General features: G+C 41.5%; 1 protein-coding gene across 2 annotated transcripts in view; it reads right to left on the reverse strand.

The window, feature by feature from the left end:
- SYNE2 (spectrin repeat containing nuclear envelope protein 2) overlaps positions 1–24082 on the reverse strand; it is a 387860-nt gene that overhangs the window by 96313 nt on the left and 267465 nt on the right. For both annotated transcript variants that reach the window (XM_023517601.1, XM_023517602.1), the window contains 9 exons: positions 20264–20377; positions 14398–14628; positions 7946–8128; positions 6186–6314; positions 5508–5629; positions 4668–4806; positions 3212–3343; positions 1229–1381; positions 901–1110 (listed from right to left, as the gene is read on the reverse strand). In XM_023517601.1, coding sequence (XP_023373369.1) covers positions 901–1110; positions 1229–1381; positions 3212–3343; positions 4668–4806; positions 5508–5629; positions 6186–6314; positions 7946–8128; positions 14398–14628; positions 20264–20377 — 1413 coding nt within the window. The remainder of the gene's footprint in view (positions 1–900; positions 1111–1228; positions 1382–3211; positions 3344–4667; positions 4807–5507; positions 5630–6185; positions 6315–7945; positions 8129–14397; positions 14629–20263; positions 20378–24082) is intronic.

A 24082-nucleotide genomic window follows, 5' to 3' on the forward strand; every position in this document is an offset into this window, starting at 1 on the left:
TTTTTTTTTTGAGACAGAGCCTCACTTTCTTGCCTTCTGTAAAGTGCTGTGATATTGTAGCTCACAGCAACCTCAAACTCTTAAGCTTAAGCAAATTCTCTTGCCTTAGCCTCCCAAATAGCTGGGATCACAAGTGTCTACCACAACACCCAACTATTTTTAAAGATGGGGTCTCATTCTGGCTTAGGCTGGTCTCAAACTTGTGAGCTCAGGCAATCCACCTGCCTCGGTCTCCCAGAGTCTAGGATTATAAGTGTGAGCCACTGTGCCTAGCCCTAAGTGTAATTTTCTTTTCAAGACAAGGAATATTCTAAAAAATTAATGACCATGAGCAACAGAAGAGCCTCAATGTATGTATCAATTTCTATTAATGCATGCCCTGGGAATAGGAATTTGTAGGATACAGCAGAGGGTTAAAAGTGCTAGGCACTAGGAACAGAGTGATCTGGAAGAAAGCTAAGCATCACTGCTCACCCTGAGTACTAAAAACCACGCTCAAGAGACATAGCAAACTGTCCTAACCATAAGTCATATTTAGCAGTGATAAGAAAAAGGCAACACAGAAGCATAGTAAATAGTATGTGTTAAGAGTTAAGTCATTCAGTTAAAGAAAAGTTACTTTTAAACCTTGACTCTCTCACTGAAGCTTTCCACTGTGCTGTATTTTCTGTATGCCTGAGATTTTAATAAAAGCCTGTGAAGACCATAGGGAGGGCGCACCCTTGTCCTTCCCTGCAGAGGGCTTACTGGTGTTGGCTTCCCCGGGTCCCTCAGTTCAATGCAGATGGACTGAATTGGTGTTAAATTTATTTATGTCAAGTTGCACCGACAGGAATTAATAGAAATTAGGGGTCCATGCTGTACCTTAAAACAGTGCTGAAACTGTGCTTGGAAATATACCTGATAACTGCAGTTATAGTTGAGACCAGCTTTCAGGGACTTGCTTCTAGAGGCCGCTGTAGCGTGTGTGTGCACCAGGCAGGCCTGGAGCTTGTCAAAACACTCACGGAGCAAGCTGCTGTTCTTGCCAGACCAAGTCAGGGCTTCCAGAAGATCATCCTTCTTGTCGCTCATAGCTAAATAAAGTTTCTTCAACTCAAGAGCCAGTGTCTGCAAAGCAGAGAGGAAGAAAAACACAGTGAACAGGTTCTGACCATGAAGGCCTTGGCCTGGTGCAGCTCGTTGACCACTCTAAGGCTTGACACGTGGGATCGGCAGAAGTGCCTACCTCGTAGTGCACCTGCTGCCCAGAAACGTCCTCTCGGAAAAGCCCTGGAGTCTGTAGCATCTCCCCCACGCTGCCCAGGCACTGACTGAGAGTCAGGAACAGTTCAAATAATTTTTTATCCAAATTTATATATGTTTCTTCGGTCACGTTTTCCTATATAAACATGAAATGAAAAAAATAAAAATCATTAGGATTTCTTGCTTCCTAATCCATTACAGTTATAATTTATGGTTTTCTTTAATTATTTATTTGTTTGCTTATTTATTTATTTATTTATGCAGTTTTTGGCCGGGGCTGGGTTTGAACCTGCCACCTCCAGCATATGGGGCTGGTGCCCTACTCCTCTGAGCCATAGGCACCGCCCCTTATTTATTTATTTTTGAGAGTAAGTCTCACTCTGTCACCCTGGGGTAAGTGTCCTAGCATCATCATAAATCAAACCAACCTTGATCTCTCAGGCTCAAGCGATCCTTCTGCCTCAGCCAAGTAGCTGAGACTATAGGTACCCACCACAATGCCTGGCTAGTTTTTCTATTTTTAGTAGAGATGGGATCTTGCTTTTGTTCAGGCTGGTCTTGAACTTCTGAGCTCAGGCGATATACCTGCCTCAGTCTCCCAGATTATAGGTGTGAGTCACCATACCTGGACAGGCTTTGTTTTTAAGACACATAATAGGTTGTTTCAAACATTTTGTGAACTAGGTAGCAGAATAGATAAAATTTTTAAGTCTGAGAAAAATGAGTTTTGAAAACTCAATGTTAGGTGATTTATTCTGACTACTGAGTGGAATTAAAAGGTAGATGTGGATGAGGGACTTCCTCAGCAGGGCCATCCTAGTCAAAGTGTAGTTCTGGAGATGCTGTACTGTCCCTCCTCCGCGGCTTCTTGCCCTGCACAGTTTAATGTAAGAGAAAGTGGGGAATCAAACACTGCTAGGAGAAGGAAAAGGAAACACAAAAGAGAGGCTAAAAGGTATTGATTAGAAGGAGGAGGTACAGGCTGGCGTGATGGCTCATGCCTATAATTCCAATACTCTGGGAGGCTGAGACAGGAGGATCACTTGAGTCTAGAAGCTCAAAACCAGCCTGTACAACCTACTGAAACTCAAAAAAACCAAAACAAACAAAAAAATGCAAACAAATTTGCCAGGCACGGTAGCAGGTGCCTGTAGTCCTAAGTACTGCGGAGGCTAAGGCTGGAGGATCATGTGTGCCCCAGAGTTGGAGGCTGCTGTGAGCTATAATGCAGCAACTGCACCCCAGCCTGGATGACAGAGCAAGATCCCATCCCTTAAAAAAAAAAAAAAAAAGAGGTAAAGAGTCTTAAAGACAGAGACAGGCAAGGGGAGGTGGAGTGTCACTTGTGAGCTGATTATGAGAGTTGGGGCCTCCTTGGATGTACAACTCCAGAGGGACTCCCAGTGCTGTGCAGTTTTGCCCTGGTGAGTCATGGAGCCACAGGTCTGTCGTGACATAAGCTGTCGGAACTCTTTTTCTTTACCTACAGTCACCTTGAATTCCTGACTAGTTACAAGTCATTTAGGAGAACACTCCAGCTAGTAATCAGCCCTACCTGGGCCGTTTTCTGTTGTCCTCTCTGATGGATCCTCAAGTTACCCACCACACCATCCTGGCGTGAAGCATCCGCTGGTTGGAAACTGTGACCATACTCCCTCCCACCCTCCTTCCTCACACTCCTCAACCTGACACCAATGCAGGTGGTGCCCATTAATCACCACCCTCTTTCCTGCTGACCCTAGGTTCAGACTCCAAATCCTTTACACATATGGTTCTAAGCAGCCAATACAGAATTTGTCAGAGTTGGCAAAAAAGATGAATTCCATTGCAAGTCTAGGACTCATTCCATTATGTGTTCTATTACATGTTCAGTGAAGAAAATTGAGACTAATTCACAATGATGAAATCCAATCTTCCTTTTTCTATGTTGTTGTAATGAAGAAAACACATGGCACGCAGCTTCTACCTGTGTCCGAAGGTTATTTGCTTCTTGGCGCAGGTCTTCGAGTTGGCAGGTGCAGGTTTTCAGCTCTTCAGTTGTTGGGTATCTAAGATTGTACATGCTCATACTGGGTAGAATGCTCTTATTTGTGGCAACCTATTAGACAAAGGGAAACCCTATTAGTGAGAGCTGGAGCCCCTGCTGATGTTAGTGTAAACAGCAAACATGCCTTAGCATGCATGACCCAAGCTACCTTCTTGGTGAGAGGTTTTGTCTATCTTGCCATTTATAAGAACAAATAAATTAACTTTTAAATATTTTAGACAGCTTTGAAAAGTCATGACTTAGACACTTAAGGGTCCATTTACATATCAAAATGAGGGGAAGAACATAATTTGAGCAATAAAATCACTTGTCTTCCAATTTAGCAGCAATGATATTCATGATAGAAGGTTAGTTGCTTACTTTATTTACTAGTTGACTCCTGGTACAGCTAACTCTTACAATAGAATACAAGTCACTTCTAGATAAGGATCTGCATCTTGATTTGTTAGTGAAAAGCTAAGTAAGTATTAAAGATGAATTGTGATTTCAGAAGGGAGACTAAATCAGTTTGTTTCTCAAGCTAGTAAACTAACAAATAGCTATGGTGGGTGGTAGAGGACTCAGCTTGGGGAAAGCACCACTGAATGAAGCTCTACTCTGAAAGAAGTCACAGTTTCTATAAGAAGGAGAAACCATGGATAAAGCCCAACCAATGAGTTTGATCCAACTTTAATTGGTCAAGTAAGGTTCTCAGCAGGAAAGATGAGAACTAAGAATGAGATTGGGCAACCTCTGCCTCAGCGGAAAGCCTGCACAATTGATGGCAGAAGCCTGTCTTGTAAGCAACAGTGCTGTTCTGCCCACCTGCTCCCTGTTTGGAGGGAAAGCCAGTGACAGGGGCACAACAGGTCAGCCTGATTAAAACCTACAATGGCAGTGATAAGTGTGCTGGAGGAAACACTGATTGGCAGGTGGCATTGGCACAGGGGCTGGCACACAGTAGATTCTGGAGAATCTTTTAGAGTGCATGGCACTCATATAGCACTGTTTAAGTTTAAAAAGCAATTTTTAAAAACATATTATTCACTCAACAAATTGTAACTGAGTCTGTGACGGTTCCCAGGCACTGTGCTAGGCACTCAAATGTGAACCAGATAGATGTGCGCCTTCTTCTCAGACCATGAGATGGGAAATACAGACAGACAAGCAGATACTGCAGTAAGAACTATGATCTGTGAAGCCCAGGGTGGTGGAGCGCAGAAAGGAAGACCCCGAAGAAAGATCTGGATCAGCCAGGTGAAAAACCCACGTGGCGTCTTTACTTTCTGAAAATAAACTGCTACATAATGCAGAACTTACGTGTTAATTTAATGAATGCTCATCAAGTCTTCAAAGATAAACAGGCTATTTACACCGCGTGAGGACGCACACTGACCTGAGGCTCTACCAGCTCAGGCGGAGGCAGCCTGATCTTCCGCGATAGCTCATGGTGCAGATACTGCCATTTGTCTCCAGTTTGGCCCTGGGGTGACACTGTGTCTGGAACATCATTTTCTGGGCTAGATGCCTGGTTGCTTTTAAGGAAGAACAAAAGATGAAAAGAATATCAATATAACTTTTTTTTTTTTTGTAGAGACAGAGTCTCATTTTCTCACCTTGTGCTATGGTGTCACAGCTCATAGCAACTTCCAACTGCGGGGCATAGGTGACTCTCTTGCCTCAGCCTCCCGAGTAGCTGGGACTACAGGTGCCTGTCACGACGCCCGGCTATTTTTTTCTTGCAGTTTGGCGGGGGCTGGGTTTTGAACCCGTTACCCTCGGGATATGGGGCTGGCACTCTATCCACTGAGCCATAGGTGCCGTACATATATAAAATTTTTTATGCTGCATTTATACAATGTCTTATGAGTAATTTTTAAAGAAATAGTCTTTTTTTTGTTGTTATTTTTGAGACAGAGCCTCAAGCTGTCCCCCTGGGTAGAGTGTCGTGGCATCATAGCTCACAGTAACCTCCAACTCCTGGGCTCAAGCGAGTCTCCTGCCTCAGCCTCCCAAGTAGCTGGGACCACAGGCGCTCGCCACAGTGCCTGGCTATTTTTTGGTTGCAGCTGTCATTGTTGTTTGGCAGGCCGGGCTGGATTTGAACCTGCCACCTTGGGTATACGTGGCTGGCGCCTTAGCCACTCGAGCCACAGGCACCGAGCCTAAAGAAACAGTCTTAATTTTACCAACCATAAAAAACCAATGAATGTACAACTATTGTGAAATGTTTTACCTTCTAGATGATTCCTGAGCTGTATCGTTATCATGTTGGCAATGCGGGGGCCATCTTTTCTTAGCATTGAATTCTATGAATTTGATTAAATCTTTCTGTTCCACTGGTTTTAACTCCAGGACCTACAAAAGTACAAGATTCAGATGGTCTAATCAATCAATTTTTTCAATTTGTACCCAAGAGTTTCTTCTGTGGAGAGCATCTAATTTTGAACCACTTCCTCAATCATTATTTTTTTATTTTTCTTTCTTGCTTCCTTGTTCTTTTACTTCTCAAAAACTTGTTTAAAATACTCATACGATAACTGTTACTTAATCTACATTATGTACACAGAAAATTACCAAAAAGTTATGAACACATTTTGAAACAACAGGCAAAGCAGACTTGCAATGTTAGAAGTTTGCCTTGAAGATACTTGCTTAGTTTAATGTAAGATGCTAGGGTATAAAGGAGCAAAGCTAGAGTAGCCCCAATGGTAGAGGGTGAAGCAAAGCAAGTGAAGTAGTAAATGCTTAGAACTGAGCTACTAAACACACACGAACCCCACATATCACACTTTGCATCCAATCACATAAGCTGACGTTGCAACGGCAGTTCAGTGTTTAGTCCAAAGGAAAATTCCAAATTCCCTATAGAAAGCTGTACTCTTGTCTTGCAACTACTGGGGGCTGAAATTACCTGTTGCTGTTGGAAATCTTTTTGTCTGCTGAATCTCAGCCTTTCAGCTGCAGTAGATTCCAACTCAGAAAGGTCAACTGGCTGGAGCACTTTTGGATTCTCTGAAGGTTTCTTTAGAAGGGTAGGGTGCTGCAAAAAAGTTCACCCAGGCAGACTATTTATTTAAAAAAAAAAAAACCACTTTATCTCAATTCTAATAATGGAAACTGTACTAGATAAGTTTTATATAAAGTATCGATGGTATTTTGTAACTTATTATAATTATATACTATGATTTAATGTACTTATTTCATAACAACTTTAATAACTGCTACATTTGTAAGTGATTATTTTATTTCCTCAATCTAATTCAGCCAATGAATTACTAAAAGCAAGGAAATTTATTGCCTTTTTACCTTAAGAACAACATTTTTAAAATATCAAGAAGGGAAACAGTATAATGCTTATAATTTCACATTTCCTCTATGTCTAAAATATATCTGTTTTTAAAAAGGAAAAACATATTAGGATGAAAAGGGAACCACATGGCTTATATATCTGCAACCAGTCTTATTTCTCTGAATGTAAATCCCCAAGCAGGAACCACTCATAATTATGGATGCAAATTTTACATAGTAAAATCCTTCTCACAGGCGCACATTTGCATTTATAAACACAGAATAGTTTTAAAAATCACGAGGACAGTTTATCTATATGATTTTTTGATTAGTATATATAAATATTTGTAAATGAATACTAAAAGTGCCCTGCAAACAGGGTTTTTTTTTTTTTTTTTTGAGACAAGAGCCTCACCATGTCACCCTTGATAGAGTGCTGTAGCGTCACAGCTCACAGCAACCTCCAACTCTCGAGCTTAAGCGATTCTCTTGCCTTAGCCTCCCAAGTAGCTGGGATTACAGGAGCCCACCACAACACCCGGCTATTTTCTTGTTGCAGTTGTCATTGTTATTTTAGCAGGCCTGGGCCAGGTTCGAACTCACTAGACTTGCTGTATGTGGCTGGCGTGGTAACCACTGTGCTACAGGCATCGCAAACAGGTTTTATGTTTCTGATGTCAAGTTTTAATCTCTCTCTTTTTCTTTTTTCTTTTTTTTTTCTGAAACAGAGTCTCATTCTGTTGTCCTTGGTAGAGTGATGTTGCATCGTAGATCACAGCAACCTCAAATTTCTGAGTTCAAGTGATCCTCCTGCCTCAGCCTCCTGAGTAGCTGGGACTACAGGTGCCCACTACAACGCCCAACTAGTTTTTCTATTTTTAGTAGAGACTGGGTCTTGCTCTTGCTCAGGCTGGGCTCGAACTTCTGAGCTTAGGTGATCCACCCACCTCGGCCTCCCAGAATGTTTGGATTATAGGCATGAGCCACTTCTCCCTCTCCTAAGTTTTAATCTTTTTATGAAAACTTTACTTTCCAGTCAATTGGAATCACAACATTCCTTTAAAATACACCTTTCTTTTAAGAAGAAGTCTTACACGAGACATCATTACCAGTAAGTATGCTCAACCCCATCAAACCAACCCAAAGAAACCACCACTATCACCAGCAAAAACCTAGATAAGAAAATTGTGTATTTTATTTTAAAATGAAATAAAAATAACAAGGCCAGTGGACTTATCTATAGTTTTAAGCTATGTAACCTTTTCACACTTAGTCTCTCTGCAGTTGGCCCATCACTGTCACCCCGAGTTCTCTTCTGGTGGCTCTGCCATATGTATGCAGACAAGAAGTTTGTCTATACAGAGCCTTTTTTTTTTTTTTTACCTGATCCTCACTGTATTTCTCCTGAAGCATCATCTGGACTTTTTCCAAGTTGCACTTCACAGTTTTGAGTTTCAAGGAAAGCTCTTCAGCTTCATGTTGAGTGGCTCCACTATCTCCCAGGCCCTGATCTTTGCAATTCTCTAACAAAGAGGCAACCTTGTGCTCAATCTCAGTTAGCATAGCCTAGGAAAGAAAATCACTTAATTATTCGTAGTGCTGGTCTTGAACAAGTATAGTTTCCCCAAAAAAGTCAGATTTGTTTTTGTAAGTGGGTAAGGCAAGCAGTCCCAGAAACATCGGAAGAAGGGATCTCAGAAAAACGGAAATTTCTACATAATTTGTGTGTATGTCGCAGAAATGCAACCAAACCAACCCCAATTGCAGATGCCACTTTCCAAAATAATTATGGAAAAAACAGAAGAATGTATCCAGTAGAGCACTGTGGTTAACTACACAGGTTCTGCAACTGGACCACCTGGCTGTGGATCCTGCCACTTAGTAGCTGTTTAGACACGGACACCTTTGTAGTCCGCCTCTAGTAATCTATAAAACGGGGATAATAAAAGAACTTACCTCTGGGATCACTGTCGGGAGTTACGGTATTGTATATATTGGTTTTCATCTACGGTTCCTGGCTCCTAACTCCCACTGTAATGCTGGAGCACTTTAGGTCTCAGGAGACAGAATCTTTCTGACTTTCCCCTGTCCTCCTTGCACCTCCTCAGGGAAGGACTCTAATCTGATTGTGGGTCAAAAGACCCTCATTCTGGGAAGGTCTTGCCCTATACCCTGGAGGAAGGACTGCTGCAGAGAGGCCAGAACAATCTGGACAGACGGGTTTCACTGGGTTTAAATTGTGTGCTTTTTTCCAACCACATTTCTGTGTGGTTGTCAACCATGCCTGTGTAAGGAGGCCTCCATAAAAACCCAAGAGGACTAGGTGTGGAGCACTTCCGGAGAGCTGAATGTGAGGAGGTTTCTGGAGCACAGTTCGCCCAGGGAGGCCATGGAAGCTCTGCACCCCTTTCCCACACCTCATCTTATATATCTCTTCATCTGTATTCTTTGTAATATCTGTTAGAATATACCGGTAAATGTGTTGCCCTGAGTTCTGTGAGCTGCTCCAGCCAATTAATCAAATCCAAAGATGGAGGGGGCCATGGAACCCCAACTTGAACCCAGTCAGAAGCTCTGAGTGCCCAGACTTATAACTAATGTCTAGGGTGGAGGACAGTCTTGGTGACTGAGTCCCAACCCTATGTCATCTGACGCTGTCTCTAGGAAAATAGTGTCAGACCTGAATTAGAGGACTCTCCGTTGGTGTCCACTGCTTGGGGAATGGGGGAAAACCCTACATGTGGTCACAAAAATCTTCTGCACTGTCGATTGTTTGTGGAGTTAGAGGAAAGCAGGGTTTGGAGAGCGTTTTTTCTTAACATCATGAGTTAAATCCATGTACTTTGGCCAGAGCTTGCTACACAGTCTGTGTTTAAAAGGTGCTGGTTTTTATTTCTTCCTCACCTTCCTAATCCTTTTTACATGGATGCCACAATGCAAGTGTTGCGTAGGAATAGAAAAAGAATTCCACACAACTGTTTGAAAATTCATTCCCTTGCTCTTTTCCTTGTCTTTCTCAAGTTAAATAAGCCTCCACAGTATTAGAGGAGAACCATGGAGGAAATCATTTGGAGCCTGAATTGCTTAGTTATTGATATAGCCGGCCAATGTACGTAGAGCCTAAGAATAAACCAGCTGGATGAAGTAAGCTTCCCAGTAAGTCATGGCCATTGTATTCCTCAAGTCTCTTTCCTGGGACACAGTCATGTCATCTGGCTGGGCACACAAGTCAGTGCCAGTATTCAGACACACATTCCAGCACTGTGATCTTTGCACTAAAACTCAGTGGGTGACTGAGAACAAGTTCCGTTCATTGAGGGAAAATTCTATCGTTAAGACAAATTTTTAAATGATACATCTTTTTTTTTTTTTTTTTTTGTAGACGGAGCCTCAAGCTATCCCCCTGGGTAGAGTGCCATGGCATCACAGCTTACAGCAACCTCCAACTCCTGGGCTCAAGCGAGTCTCCTGCCTCAGCCTCCCAAGTAGCTGGGACTATAGGCGCCCGCCACAATGCCCGGCCATTTTTTGGTTGCAGCCATCATTGTTGTTTGGCAGGCCTGGGCTGGGGATTCGAACCTGCCACCTTAGGTGTATGTGGCTGGCGCCTTAGCCGCTTGAGCCACAGGTGCCGAGCCAAATGATACATCTTTTAACTCCTTCATCTCAGCAGACTACAGCTGGTTTTACTTTCCATAGTTTCAGGTACCAGCAAACCATGGCCCAAAAACAAACAGAAATAAAAAATTCACATGTTTGAAACTGCATCCTATTTTGAGTAGCATGAGGAAATCTCGAGCTGTCCTATCCATCCCACCTGTGACATAAATCATTTGTTGTCCAGGGTACCTCCTGTCCATGTCATGGCCTGTTACTTAGTATGGATTGAGTGTCCCTAATACCCAAATCCAAAATCTGAAATACTCTAAAATCTGAAACTGTTTGAGCACCACCACCATGCCACGGTGGAAATTTCTAGACCCTACTTCATGTGATGAGTCATAGTTAAAACTTTATCTTGTGTTGAGAATTATTAAAAATATTATAAAATTAACTTCCATCTATGTGTGTAAGGTGTATATGAAACAAAAATGAATTTCATGTTTAGATTGGGTCACATCCCCAAAATATCTTATGCATAAGCAAAAAACTCTGAAATCTAAAACACTTCTAGTGCTAAGCATTTTGACCACATCCATAGCTATTTGGGTTATCAGATTAACATACACATACACATACACATACACAGTGTATGTGGGGTTTGGTACTATCTAAGGTTGGAGGCATCCATTGGGGTCTTGGGACCTCTGCCTGATGGGTAATGGGAGACCACTATACTTCCACTCTCAATAGACGCTATGAAGCTTAAAAAATAGGTTTTAGAGTGGTTATAAACAAAGTATACTATAATTTTATATTCTGTTTTTCCCCATTTAACCATTTTCAATATAATTTTAACATGTCTCCATGTGCTTCACAATTCTCATTTTACACAGTGGAAAACTGATATTCCATGATTCACTTAACTTCCCTCTGTTACCCATTTAAGCTGTTTCCAGTTCTTCACTTTGTGATCAGGGCTGCCATAATTATTTTTCTCATTTTGGATGTTTTTAGAGGTAAGTTGAAAGTAATGGTATTATTAGCTCAAAAAAGGTGAACATTTTATATGCTGACAACTGATCTACCAAAACACTGTACCAACTAGAACCCCCAGACATTAGTTAGTGAATCTGTTTCTCTAGAGCAGGGGTCCTCAAACTTTTTAAACAGGGAGCCAGTTCACTGTTCCTCAGACCGTTGGAAGGCTGGACTGCGGGCCCTAGGATGAGTCGGCTGCTAAGCAGGATAGGCAGCAGCGGCAAAAACACCTGGCAGGCGGATAAATGTCCTAGGCGGGCTGTATGTGACTCCCCGGCTGTAGTTTGAGGATGCTTGCTCTAGAGCAGCGGTTCTCAACCTGTGTATCGTGATCCACAGGAACTGTATTAAAAGGCTGCAGTATTGGGAAGGTTGAGAACGATTGCTCTTTCCAGGATAATATAATTTTGCTAATGTAATATAAAAACAAAACAACAGCTGTTTTAATTCACATTTTTGTTTGGAGACAAGAGTCTCACTTTGTCACCCTTGGTAGAGTGCTGTCCATCACAGCTCACAGCAACCTCAAATTCTTGGGCTTAAGCAATTCTCTTGCCTCAGCCTCCCAAGTACCTGGGACTACAGGTGCCTGCCACAACGCCTGGCTATTTTAGTTGTAGTTGTCGTTGTTGTTTGGCAGGCCTGGGCTGGATTCGAACCCACCAGCTCCAGTGTATGTGGCTGGTGCCCTAGCCACTGAGCTACAGGTGCTGAGCCTAATTCACATGTTTTTAATAATCAAGGCTAAACATTTCTTCTCAGATATTAAATTATTAAACTTAAGTTTTCTTCACTGATGATCTGTTTGCGCCCATCCTTTGGCCATTTTTTCACTGGGAATGTTTTTCCAGGCCACTTTAAGGTTTATACACATACACATATATATTTTTTCCTTTTTGGAGACAGTCTTACTCTATTGCCCAGGGTAGAGTGCTGTAGTATCATCATAGCTCACAGCAACCTCAAACTCCTGGGCTCAAGCAGTCCTCCTGTCTCAGTCTCCCATGTAATGGGACTACAGGTGCCTGCCACAAAGCCCAGCCCAGTTTTTGTATTTTTAGTAGACACTGGGTCTCACTGTTGCTCAGGCTGGTCTTGAACTCCTGAGCTGAAGTGATCTACCCATCTTGGACCCCCAAAGTGCTAGTAAGGTTTTTATGTGTTTCAATATTAACTTTTATGTGCTATGTTGTTACATTATGCAAAGGAGCTAAAGATGGCTTCTATTTGTCAGCCCCTATGTCATTTATTTCTTTACAGCAGGACAGAACTGTTAGTTCAAAGCCTACCAGTATCAAACTCAAATTTTTACAAATTCAATGACTTTAAATAGAGCCCAAGGAAGCATATTTTTAGCCATTAAGAGTCTGCCTACTTTGCACACCCCCTAAAACTGTACTTGACATCTGCCAGCCATGGATAAAATAAACCCTGCGAATATAAGAAATCCCAAGCCAGGCCGGGCAAGGTGGCTCAGGCCTCTAATCCTAGTACTCTGGGAGGCCAAGGCAGGTGGATTGCTTGAGCTCAGGAGTTGGAGATCAGCCTGAGCAAGAGTGAGATCCCAACTCTACTAAAAATAGAAAAACTAGCCTTGTGTTGTAGCAGACACCTATAGTCCCGTATTTGGGAACCTGAGGCAGGAGGATCACTTAAGTCCAAGAGTTTAAGGTTGCTGTGAGCTATGATGCCATGGTATTCTGTCTCAAAACAAACAAACAAACAAACAAAACACCAAAGTGGTGCTGCCCTTAGGGTTCCCTGACCCAAGGCCCCGCCACTGTGCTGAGACAGTGCCTAGACACACATGTCCCCTCTCTGGTTCTCTTGGCCCCAGGGAGTTTGCTTGCTCTACCCACCTTTTTGGCAGCATCCCCTCCTCCCAAGGTCACCTGCAGTAGAGAGTTTCCCTATCTTTCAGAATTATAATCCTGTCAAAACTCTCAAAGATACTGCAACCTGGGCGGTCATGCCTTTTCCAAGGGTGGCCCCTAAATCCTCTCACTCACTGCAAGTGGCAATAAAGATGGGATTCCAGTGATCATCAAGGAACTAGTGTGGGGTCTACTTAGTCACAGACAATCAGTTAGCAAATCAATACTGGATGGCCAGTAGTAATTGGGACTCACAATCTGGAGTGTCTCAGGTTCAGCTTAGTATAGTGTCACTCTGTACTGTATTACACTCTTTCTCACAGGTCCCCCTGCACCCCACCAAGCCAGGCCAAGCAGAAATACCAGTATTTGAATGAACCCGCTCCCATCAAAACTGACTGTTGGGCTCAGAGGCACTGGGTCAGCCTCTCTACCTGTCTGCCCCATGAGGCAGTGCTGGATGTCACCAGCCTGTGGGCCAGACTGCAGAACTGGCCACAGCAGGGAGAGCTCCCTGTGGCCAGGCAGTACTCTGAAACAAGAGGATGTCCTCTTATCTGGCAGATAAATAGGGCAAAAAGCCAGAGATGGCAGGCCTAGGCTGGTCTGCTGAGCTCAGCTGGGGAGTGGCCTTTGCAAACAGCTAGCATACTTCTGCTGTGTGACACTCAATCACACTGTTGCAGTGTCGTCATCCAGGCCCTCCCTGGAGGGATATGGAGATCTCAACCTTCGAGCTGAGCAGTGAGCTTTACTCAAAGTGACTAAAGGCAAGAAAGTACCTATCTCTGCCCCTCCCAAGCAAGACAGGGCCCATTCCTAATAAAATGGTCCCAGAGCCCCTTCCTGCTCTATCTGCAATTTTGCAAACTAAGACATTCGGTTTCATTTCTGATGAATGAATATTCTAAGTACTTGTCGTTATGAATAAAAATAACAGCCAGCATGTACTGAGAGCACTTTTTATATACTTCATAAGCAGATACTGCTTTATATACCTGACCTTATTTAATCCTGACAAGAATCCTATAAGATAGCCTGCTATATGGAGGAAAATGAGGCTGAGAACTTTCCCAAGTTCACGTTGAATTCAATAGAGCTAGATTTGGACTCTGAGCTCTTACTCACTACTATCTCCTCAAACAAGCTGCTTACATAAAGCATTTCAAAGAATTACCCCCAAGAAATAAAAGTTGAGGCCAAGATAAACACAGGGGTCTGAGCAACCAAAGAAACACACTGCAGCTTTAGGAGACATTCTCCCAGTCTGGGCATGCGACTGATGAGAGGCAAAGCATGAACTCTGACCCACAGCCTTACCTGGCACCCTACCAGCTGCTGCTCCACCACCTGCTGCATGTCTGCGTTTAATGTTTCCGGCTCAAATGCCACGTTGGCTTGTTGCAGCCACAGCTCCAGCTTGGCCAGCTGGGTCGTGCAGACATGGAGGATTTCTGCAGGCTCGGGCCTACTTTTCTCCTCCGTGGCCTCAAAAGCTCCTTGCTGGTCAGAAAAGTCCAGAGCTACAGCCTTGATAGGAGGTGTGGCACCCTAAAAGAAATCCAAAGATAATCCAGCAGTGAAAAGTCAGGAGTCCAAAGTTTTCAGACATGGGTCTGCAAAGACTTGTGAACCTGCAACATTTCTCCGGTTAAAAGAAACAAAGTAAGGGAAGAAGAAGGAAGGAAGAAAAGAAAAATGCACCTCCACACTCATAGCAACTGTCACGTGACCTGGTGCCACAGGTTTCCAAGCAGCCGATCTACATGTACACAGGTACAGAGTTCCCGGGCGCAGAGCAAGCCAACAGGCCTGCTGTTCATTAAGGGGCGAGTCTCAGGAGACAGGTGAGAGTGTGAGGCAGTGGGTGTGCATGTGTGTGTGTGTGTGTCCCAGACACTTCAGGGAATTGGCTAGCATTTAAAGTTGCATGACACACAGTTAAGCAATGCTTACATTGCTATGTGCTCTATTCAAATTGAAAAATAAGCAAAATAAAACAAGAGTGATATTTACACACCAGTGGGAAGACAATGAAATGTACCGCACACTTAATGTTTAACATCTTCTTATGTTGTTAGATTATAAACTTTTTCAGCTTTTTTTTTCATACATGCATACTATTACTCATCTAAACTTTTCTCTATTAAAAACAGTTTGAGTCAATTAATGATTTTGACTCTGAGGTAATCTGAAAATATTTCTGAAAATGAGGTAATCTGGAAATTTTTCTCCTATTCCTCAGAGAGAACCCCTGAAATGACTTCCATCTTCTAAATACTTAAATATTATTGACTTAAGGACTAGATGTTTATAGTATAAAGAAAGTGTGGTGTATTCTTTCATTGAAATAACTTGGTTGCTTATCTGGGTAGAAATAGAATTCTCCTAGATACCAAATAGAAGTATTCTGGTAATTACATATTAGATATTTTTAACTTGGAGGCAAAAGACGATTCTATACAGGATATATTTGTTCCCACTGTATTACCTGTCTTTAGAATACTGAAAGAGTATATTGCTCTTTCTAGAGAAATTTCTTTGGGGATAAGGATTTGTGTTTTGCTCTACAAAGTTATTGGTTTTAATAAATAACTTATTAATTATAATGATAAAATACAATATTTTCTCTGTAAGGCTTTGTGGGCAACATGTTAGTTAGCATCTACTAAAGCGTACTGTTGGTCAAGTGATGTACATCTAATGGGAATTGCTCACAAATGTATACCTCATCTCAAGGCAAATGCACATTTCCCAGTGTTTGTGGAATTTAGAACTTTTAGAGCAACAGAGTGAAGAAAATTGGTAGGTCACAAAAACATGCAGGATACAAAACACCATTCATTCATTCATTTTCATACCCAGTGATGAGTGTGAAGAAAACTGGTTTGGCAGAAGTGTCTCTGGGTTATACAATTTCTCTTTGACTATCTATTAACTTCACATATATTTGTTCTTTTCTGCCCAAAATGCTATTTCTCCCCTGCCTCCATTAATCCATTTTTATAATTTCCTTAAGAATCACCTCTGTAAGGAAAGCTTCCCATGTTTCATATATTTTTTCTGGACAGTCAAGGCTATCCTTACGGGCACATGTTTCAACAATCTTCATAAATCCTGATTTTTTAAAAAAGGGACCGTTGTGTGATTTTACTTCCTAACATCAATTTCTAGTCATCTAATTGTTTTCTAGTTATCAGATATTGTTCCATCTCAGTGACAAAGATTTTGGGATTCCTTTTTGCCACATGAGATAACATCTGTTGATATTAATTAATTAACCTATAATAAAAGATTTACCAACTATCGTCTTTACTTATTCAGAAATCATATTTGAGCACCTATATGCCACACAGTTTTTAGTGACAGTGTTAAGTTTCTCTGCTTTCTTACTAACTCCCGAAATAATGAGGAAACAAGCCAGCTGGATAACTAAACTGGGCTTTATTTGATGGTTATTTGAACCTGAAAAGAATCCAAGGGAGAACATAAAGAAAAAGAATATTTGCAAACATAGAACTTTGACAGCTAAAAGTGGCCTGAGGAACCCTCCAGAGATTAGTGGAACCAATTCTTTTTAAAGTCAAAAAGACCCAAGCAGGGTAGTGTCCGTGGCTCAAGGAGTAGGGCGCCAGCCTCACAAACCCGGGGTGGTAGTTTCAAGCCCAGCCCCGGCCAAAACTGAAAAAAAAAAAAGAAAAAAAAAAAGACCCAAGCACAGGGCAGTACCTGTGGCTCAAGGAGTAGGGAGCTGGCCCCATATACCAGAGGTAGCAGGTTCAAACCTAGCCCCAGCCAAAAAACGCAAAAAAAAAAAAAAAAGACCCAAGTACACCAAGTTCACTCCGCTCACACACCTCCATTTTCACCATATTGCTTCTAAGAAGCACTCCAGCTATCAATATTTATGAACATTTAACTGAGTAACTGCTCTTTTCTGCAATAGCAGCACCCCTGAAAAAGATCTTCTCTGTATGAGAGACCCAAATTCTGAAAGCAAAAATTATTTAAATGAATATTTTATAATTATATACTTTGGGGGCCAAAAAGTACTACAACTATTTTTTTTTAAGTATTTCTTATTAGGTAAGAATTAGGTTCTCTTCACAGCACAGCTGTCCATTATAACCCCTGACCTTTCTTGGGCTCTGATTATGAGCCAGGCACTGCACTAAGTGGGATACATATACTCTATCAAACCCCACAGACCTATCATTATTCCCCATGTACAGATGAGGCAACTGAGGCTTAGGGAGGCTATTCAGATGGCTTATGGCTACATAGCTCATAAGTAGAACCAGGATAATTCATGATCCCACTATTCTTTGGAGTTTATGAGCCCACATTCTTGACATAATTTTACCAATCTACTAGTATGCAAGGTAGCCTCACAGTGAGTCACACTGCTTGATTTCTACATCAACATATCAGTGACCTAAGCCACAAGATTACAGTTAAAATGCAAGTTAATTTTCTGGGTATAGCTACATTTCATGCCAACACACCAAACCTTTAAATTTACTCTTTCATATTTTGGTCAATTCTACCAACACCTGCATATCTCCCCACTTATTAGAAAATGTGAAATTGTGATGGGTGGCGCCTGTGGCTCAGTGAGTATACCAAGTATACCAAGGGTGGCAGGTTTGAACCCGGCCCCAGCCAAACTACAACAGAAAAATAGCCAGGCATTGTGGCGGGTGCCTGTGGTCCTAGCTGACTGGGAGGTTAAGGCAGGAGAATCGTCTAGGCCCAGGAGCTAGAGGTTGCTGTGAGCTAAGATGCCACAGCACTCTGCTGAGAGCAATAAAGTCAGACTCTGTCTCAAAAAAAAGAAAATGTGAAATTGTCTACCTCAAGTGCAATACCTAACTGCACGTGGGCAAATATAATACAAGACAGGCCACTGGGATGGCATGCTGCCCATTCACTCTGGGAGGTCAAGCCTGGCTGGTTTTCACATCTTTCCCTACTAAATATTTATTGTTTGCTGCAATATAGGTCAAGGATGACTCAGAATTTTACTGAAAATTATGTAATTCTCATTTGGTGAATGCACTTAACCTCTGAAACAAAGGGTTTGTTGAGACTGATACATGCTGATGACACTGGCTGGCTGGTCTCTGCCGAGTTCCCACACTCTCTCCCTTTTCCCCCTTGGGCTTGCATGGGTCAAACTTTCCTCTCTTTGGTCATGTGCCACGCCCATGAGATAGAAATGCACAAAAAGCTGGAATACAGTCCTTAGAGAGAAGGGGATTGGAGGCAATAGAAGAGCTAAGTAGAAGTGAGCTAATCCCTCTTGCAGTAGGAAAAGGTTAACACCTCACTATTTTTTCTGCTCCAAGATTCCACTAATTCCCCTCCCTGCTCTGCAAAAATTCTGAGGTAGGAAGAAAACACAAATGTACAGATACATACATCAGTTTAGGAGAGTGTTATTGGAGCCTGATAGTTAAAATCTCTCTCAGGCTCTAAATCCAGAGGCAGAAATATCTGTGTTTGAATGCTAGATCTGCCACTTACTAGCTAAATGACCTTGGATACTTCACTTCTTTAAGTCTCAATTTCTCCATCTGTAAAGTGGGATAACAGTAGCACTTACCTCATAGAGCTGTTGTGAGGACTAAAATCCCAGTGCCTGGCCCATAATAAACATTGAGTAAATATTAGCTATCCACCTTTCCCCTCCTTCTCCTCCTCACTGTCATCATCACCTATCATCCACAGTCAGAGTAAAAGGCCCGAGGGATCATCCACACCTACAGAAGCAGACACCCCAGGGTGACCAGTGGAATTAAAACACTACTGAAGCTCCATCTCAGTTTTTTTCTTTCTTTTTTTTTTGTAAGATTAGATAAAAGATTGGGAGACAAGACATATACACAGAACTCACTATAAAGGGAGAAAAGAGAAGCTACAATTAAAAGTAGAAAGCACCAAAAGCTGATATCTTTTCAAGAGCTACTTAGATCCATGGAGCTTCAGATCCAGATGAACACCACAGCTAACGTGGGAAATAACACCTCCCTGGAAAGCCATCTTGAAAACCACCAAAGTACAAGATTCCAAATTATGAAGACAGATTGGGCTGGGCACAGTGGCTTATGCCTATAATTCCAGCACTGTGGGAGGCTGAGGTGGGAGTACCACTAGAGGTCAAGGGTTCGAGACCAGCCTGAGCAACAAAGTGAGACTCTCTTTGCTACAAAAAATGAGGACAAATTATCTGGGTGTGGTGGCATGCAATTACATTCTAGCTACTTGAGAGGTTGAGGTCACAGAGTCACTTGAGCTCAGAAGTTTGAGGTTGCAGTGAGCTCTGATGACATCGGTGTACTTCAGCTAGCCAGACAGAGGGAAACTTTGTCTCAAAAAACAAAAAAGAGCAGGCAGATTGGGATATTCTGGATCTGATCTGCTCTCTCCCATTTACTAGTTATATTTTTATTCCTAGAGTTTTGATTTCCTCACTTATAAATATATGGTAGATATTAACTGAACTTATATAATCTAAGGATTAAATAAATATAAATGGCACTTATGTAAAGGCCATTAATTGATCAATAGTAGCTCTTCTCCACTTTTATTGCCCCCATAAATTATACCTAAGAACTAAAGAAGTAGTAATTAATGGAAAGACTACTTCATGCTGACGAATGGTAACTGCATGAAAAGTGTTTCACTGCTCTATACCATCCTTATCTTCTTTTTTTTTTTTTTTTTCTGAGATGGGGTCTTGCTCTGTCACCTCAGCTGGAATCCAAGTGGCATGACTGTTGCTCACTATATCCTCCAACTCCTGGGCTCAAGTGATTCTCCCATCTCAGCCTCCTGTGTTGCTAGGACTACAGGGACACATCACCATATCTGCTAACTTTTTTTATTTTTTGGTAGACAAGGAGTCTTGCTATGTTGCCCAGATTGGTCTTGAACTCCTGGTCTCTAGCAATCCTCATGTGCTGGGATTCCAGCTGTGAGTCACTGCACTGGCCCCTTACTTTCTATTAAAGCATCTGATGACAAGTCTTCCACTTCTACAGCTGGACAACACATAGGAAGTCATTCAAGTTCACAAGGAGCACTTGGCTTGATATACAGATGTTAACAGGACACAGAAAGCTGGCCATTTCTGGGTGCTAGTTTAGGTATCTGAGCAGTTGGTTGGATACTGATTGAGACTTACCCCTTCTGTTTGGCTGGGCAGGAAAAATTCTGGGCCTTCCCCAGTGTTTAGTGAGGCCGGTACAAGGATTTGTGCCATGGAACTATCACAGGTGCTTATTTTCTCATCTGCCTCCTGTAAAGAAAAGAATCAGAGTTCCAGAAAATGTACTGCCCAGTGCCACACAAGACATTGTCCCTGTGTCTGCTCATCTAATGAATCACCTGCTGCAACCATGCCCAGAGAAGGCAGGCACATTTGCTTTCTTTTTCTCTGTCATCACAAGAACATCAAAGTCAGGTAAATTTAGAAAATCATTGTTCATTAGGGAAAAAAAATCACCTTTATAAGGTTTGTCTTTATCTGAGAAACTTAAATTCTGCAAAACTCTCTTCTTGATGAGAAGAATCTAGAGAATTGGATACTTAAATAGATTATAATGTAGTTTTGAATGAGATTATATGATAAAGGTCACATTTCAAAAAATTGCGGAAAGAGGAAAAGATATATTTATTAAATTTGGGAACTATCAAGGCATTTCATGAAAAATATAACATGTCTCATTCCTAATAATGAATTCTCATTATCTAACATTGAAATGTTAAAAGTTATACTGTAAAAATTCTAACAGAGGGGAGGAACTTTTACATAAAGCATGACAATAGAGAAAAACAATGTTAGTATTGACAACTTAAAAAATAAAATAATATGCACTACAAAAGATACCATACACTGGGTTAAAGAGATGACAAACTGGGATAATGACTTACAAAGTATTAATATCCTTAATATATTAATTGTTCTTATAAGTCAGTAAAGAAAATTATCAACCCCTATGTAGAAAAACAGTCAGATGGCATGAACAAGCAATTCATTAGAGATAAGTCACAAGCAGCGTGCAGTGGTTTGTGTCTGTAATCTTAGCTGGGAGGCAGGTGAATTGCCTGAGCTCAAGAGTTCGAGACCAACCTAAGCAAGAGTGAGACCCCATCTCTAAAAATAGCCAGGTGTTGTGGTGGGAACCTGTAGTCCTAGCTACTTTGGAGGCTAAGAAGAGGATAGAGTGAGCCCAAGAGTTTGAGGTTGCTGTGAGCTGTGACACCACAGCACTCTACTGGGAGCAACAAAATGAGACTCTGTCTCAAAGAAAGAAAAAGGTAAGTCACAAAAGCCCTTACACATCTAAAGAGATTTTCAGAATTCTTAAAATATAAATTCAGTTTAAACTACTGGCTCAGTTTGGCTAAGACTGACAATATCAAAGATTAGTGTACACCAAGCAACAGGCACTTCAATGCATCTAGGAAGAATAATCTTGCCATATATTTCTAGAAGGCAGTTTGACAATGTCTGAGTAGATATACACTTTGACCCAGCACTCCTACTTCTAAGGTTAGGCAAGGTTAAACAATGGGAAAAAATGAAATATACGAAGGTCTGACAATTAAAGCCGAGAACTTGTCCCAGAAAAAGTGCTACATACCTCACTGATGAATGTCATTACGGTCACCTTCAAAGTACTCCCCTTGGGAAGCTATGCAATGATGCCAGTGCCTAATCCAACTTTAAAGGCAATTTTGAAACTCTTTTTCTGGACTGGTCATCAAAGCTATCATTATATTATTACCCCTGATGTCCTGAAACTATTCTTTCAATATTTCCTTTATCTTTGGGGAAAAAAAGTCACTGGGGGCCAGATCAGATGAGTAGGGAAGGTATTCCAATACAGTTATTTGTTTACTAACTAAAAACTCCCTCACAGACAGTGCTGTGTGAGCTGGTACATTGTCATGATGCAAGACCCATGAGTTATTGGGAAAAAGTTCAAGTCTTTTTCAGATGGCCTTTTCAGCATTTCCAAATACTAAACTTGGTTAACTATATGTCCAGTTGATACAAATTCATAATGAACCATCCCTCTGATATCAAAAAATTTAGCAACATCATTTTGACTCTTGATTTTGAGTGACAGAAGTTTTTGGTCATGGAGAATTGGCTGACTTCCACTGTGCACTTTGATGCTGTGTTTCAGGTTTGTGTTGGAATATCCATGTTTCATCACTGTGGCCCGAAATATTGTCTTACCTCTCCAGAGGTCTTGGCAAACTTCAACTCTCCTTTGCTTTTGCTCATCAGGGAGCTCCTTCAGGACCATTTTTGCACACACCTTTTTCATGCCAAGATTTTCCTAACTGTTTTTCTATCAATGTTTACTTGGTCTGCTATATTCTCACAGTCAGCCAATGATTTTGATGCAGGAGTCAAGAAATTTTTGCAATGTTTTTATCAGTTCTGCTCCTTGCTAGACACCCTGACCTCTCTTTATCAGTGATACTTTCTCTCCCTTCAAGAAAATGTTTACTCAATTGGCACACTCCTATTTTCTTCATGGCATTATCCCCGCAAACTTGAACATGCCCCTGATTTTGCTTCCACTCTTGCCAAATTTAACAAAAAGTGTAATGCTTGTTTGTTGTTCTAATTCAAAATCTAATATTCTCACAGCACCACACAAACACTCTGCTGGGAGTTTGCCATAGACCTCAACCTGGGTTGGGAGTCCACAGGGAAGACAATGCTGGGGGGAAAAATCTCAAAAATTATCAGTTCTTATTTCTCTGAAATTCATGTAAGGCCTAGAGAGATGTATACTGATTCACATGCCACTGCAGCACACTGAATCAGTGCAGTGACTTTCTGACTTCTCAGAAACCTTTTATTGATCTCTAACACCAAATGTATATGCGAAATGCAAAGACATCAAAAGATACGGTTAAAAGAATCCCAAGTACCCAGGAAGACTGGACAGAAGGAAAGGCTGTTTTAACAGAACATAGGGTAGGAGGTTGTTAACAAACTACCTATAATGTATTTGGAAAGGGGAAGGGGAAACCAGTTTTATCCCTATAGGGTGAGCAAGCCAAGCTTCTTAATCTAAACTGCTGATCAGGTGTTCAAAGAATTTAGCCCCTCTAAAGGGCTTAGCCCCACTCACCTCCTTGCTGACTCTCAGTGCCTGTAGTAGGGATGGTCTTAAAGACTTTGCCCTGTTTGGAGTGCCTCTGGGCTTCTTTTATCGTTGGTGGCCCTGATGAGCCCCCAGGAATTGAGGGGAGACGCTCCACTGAGAGACCAGCCTATCTATCTGCCATACCACTCAGAAGACACAGCCACACATCAACATGAATGACTGTCAGATGCTGATATACCAAGGTCGTAAAACTTTACTGAGTTGTTTGTACAGTGCTACTAATGTAAGTAAGCACATGGTGGGAAGTTTGTGAACTTAATTGTCAGACCTCATACAAGTAATTAAGACAGTGTGGTTGGAAGCATATGGATATTGGACCCAACCAATCTTGCTCCTCTACTTAGAAATTTCACGATCTTGGACAAGTTAATGTGAACTCTTTGAACCTCATTTACTTAACCTTTAAAGTGGTTGTGCTTATGATTATTAAATAAGATAATGTATATAAAAAGCATTTAGCATTTCCTAAAAAAAAAAAAAAGCATTTAGCATTTCCTAACAAAATGTTAGTATCTTTTCCGCTCCTTCTAAAAACAATAACTGCTATCAGAAAGATATGAACTTAAAATTAAAGATAAAACTTAAATAAAACCAGAAAGGTAGGAGGGGTTCATGAAGAGTGGAATGCTGGCCTAAGTTTGTATCTATTCAATAGATAATCAGAATCCATGAAGGACATTAAGCTGAGGCTTAGCATGATTTACTGTAGGAAAAATCATCAGTTAGTATTTCATAAGATGTATTAGGAAAAAAAAATGTAGGTTATAACACCAATTAGAGGGCTAGTCCAAAATCCAGGGAAGTAGTAA

Source organism: Otolemur garnettii, unplaced genomic scaffold, assembly GCF_000181295.1.
Source record: "Otolemur garnettii isolate 467f Iridium unplaced genomic scaffold, OtoGar3 scaffold00115, whole genome shotgun sequence".
Lineage (NCBI taxonomy): Eukaryota > Metazoa > Chordata > Mammalia > Primates > Galagidae > Otolemur > Otolemur garnettii.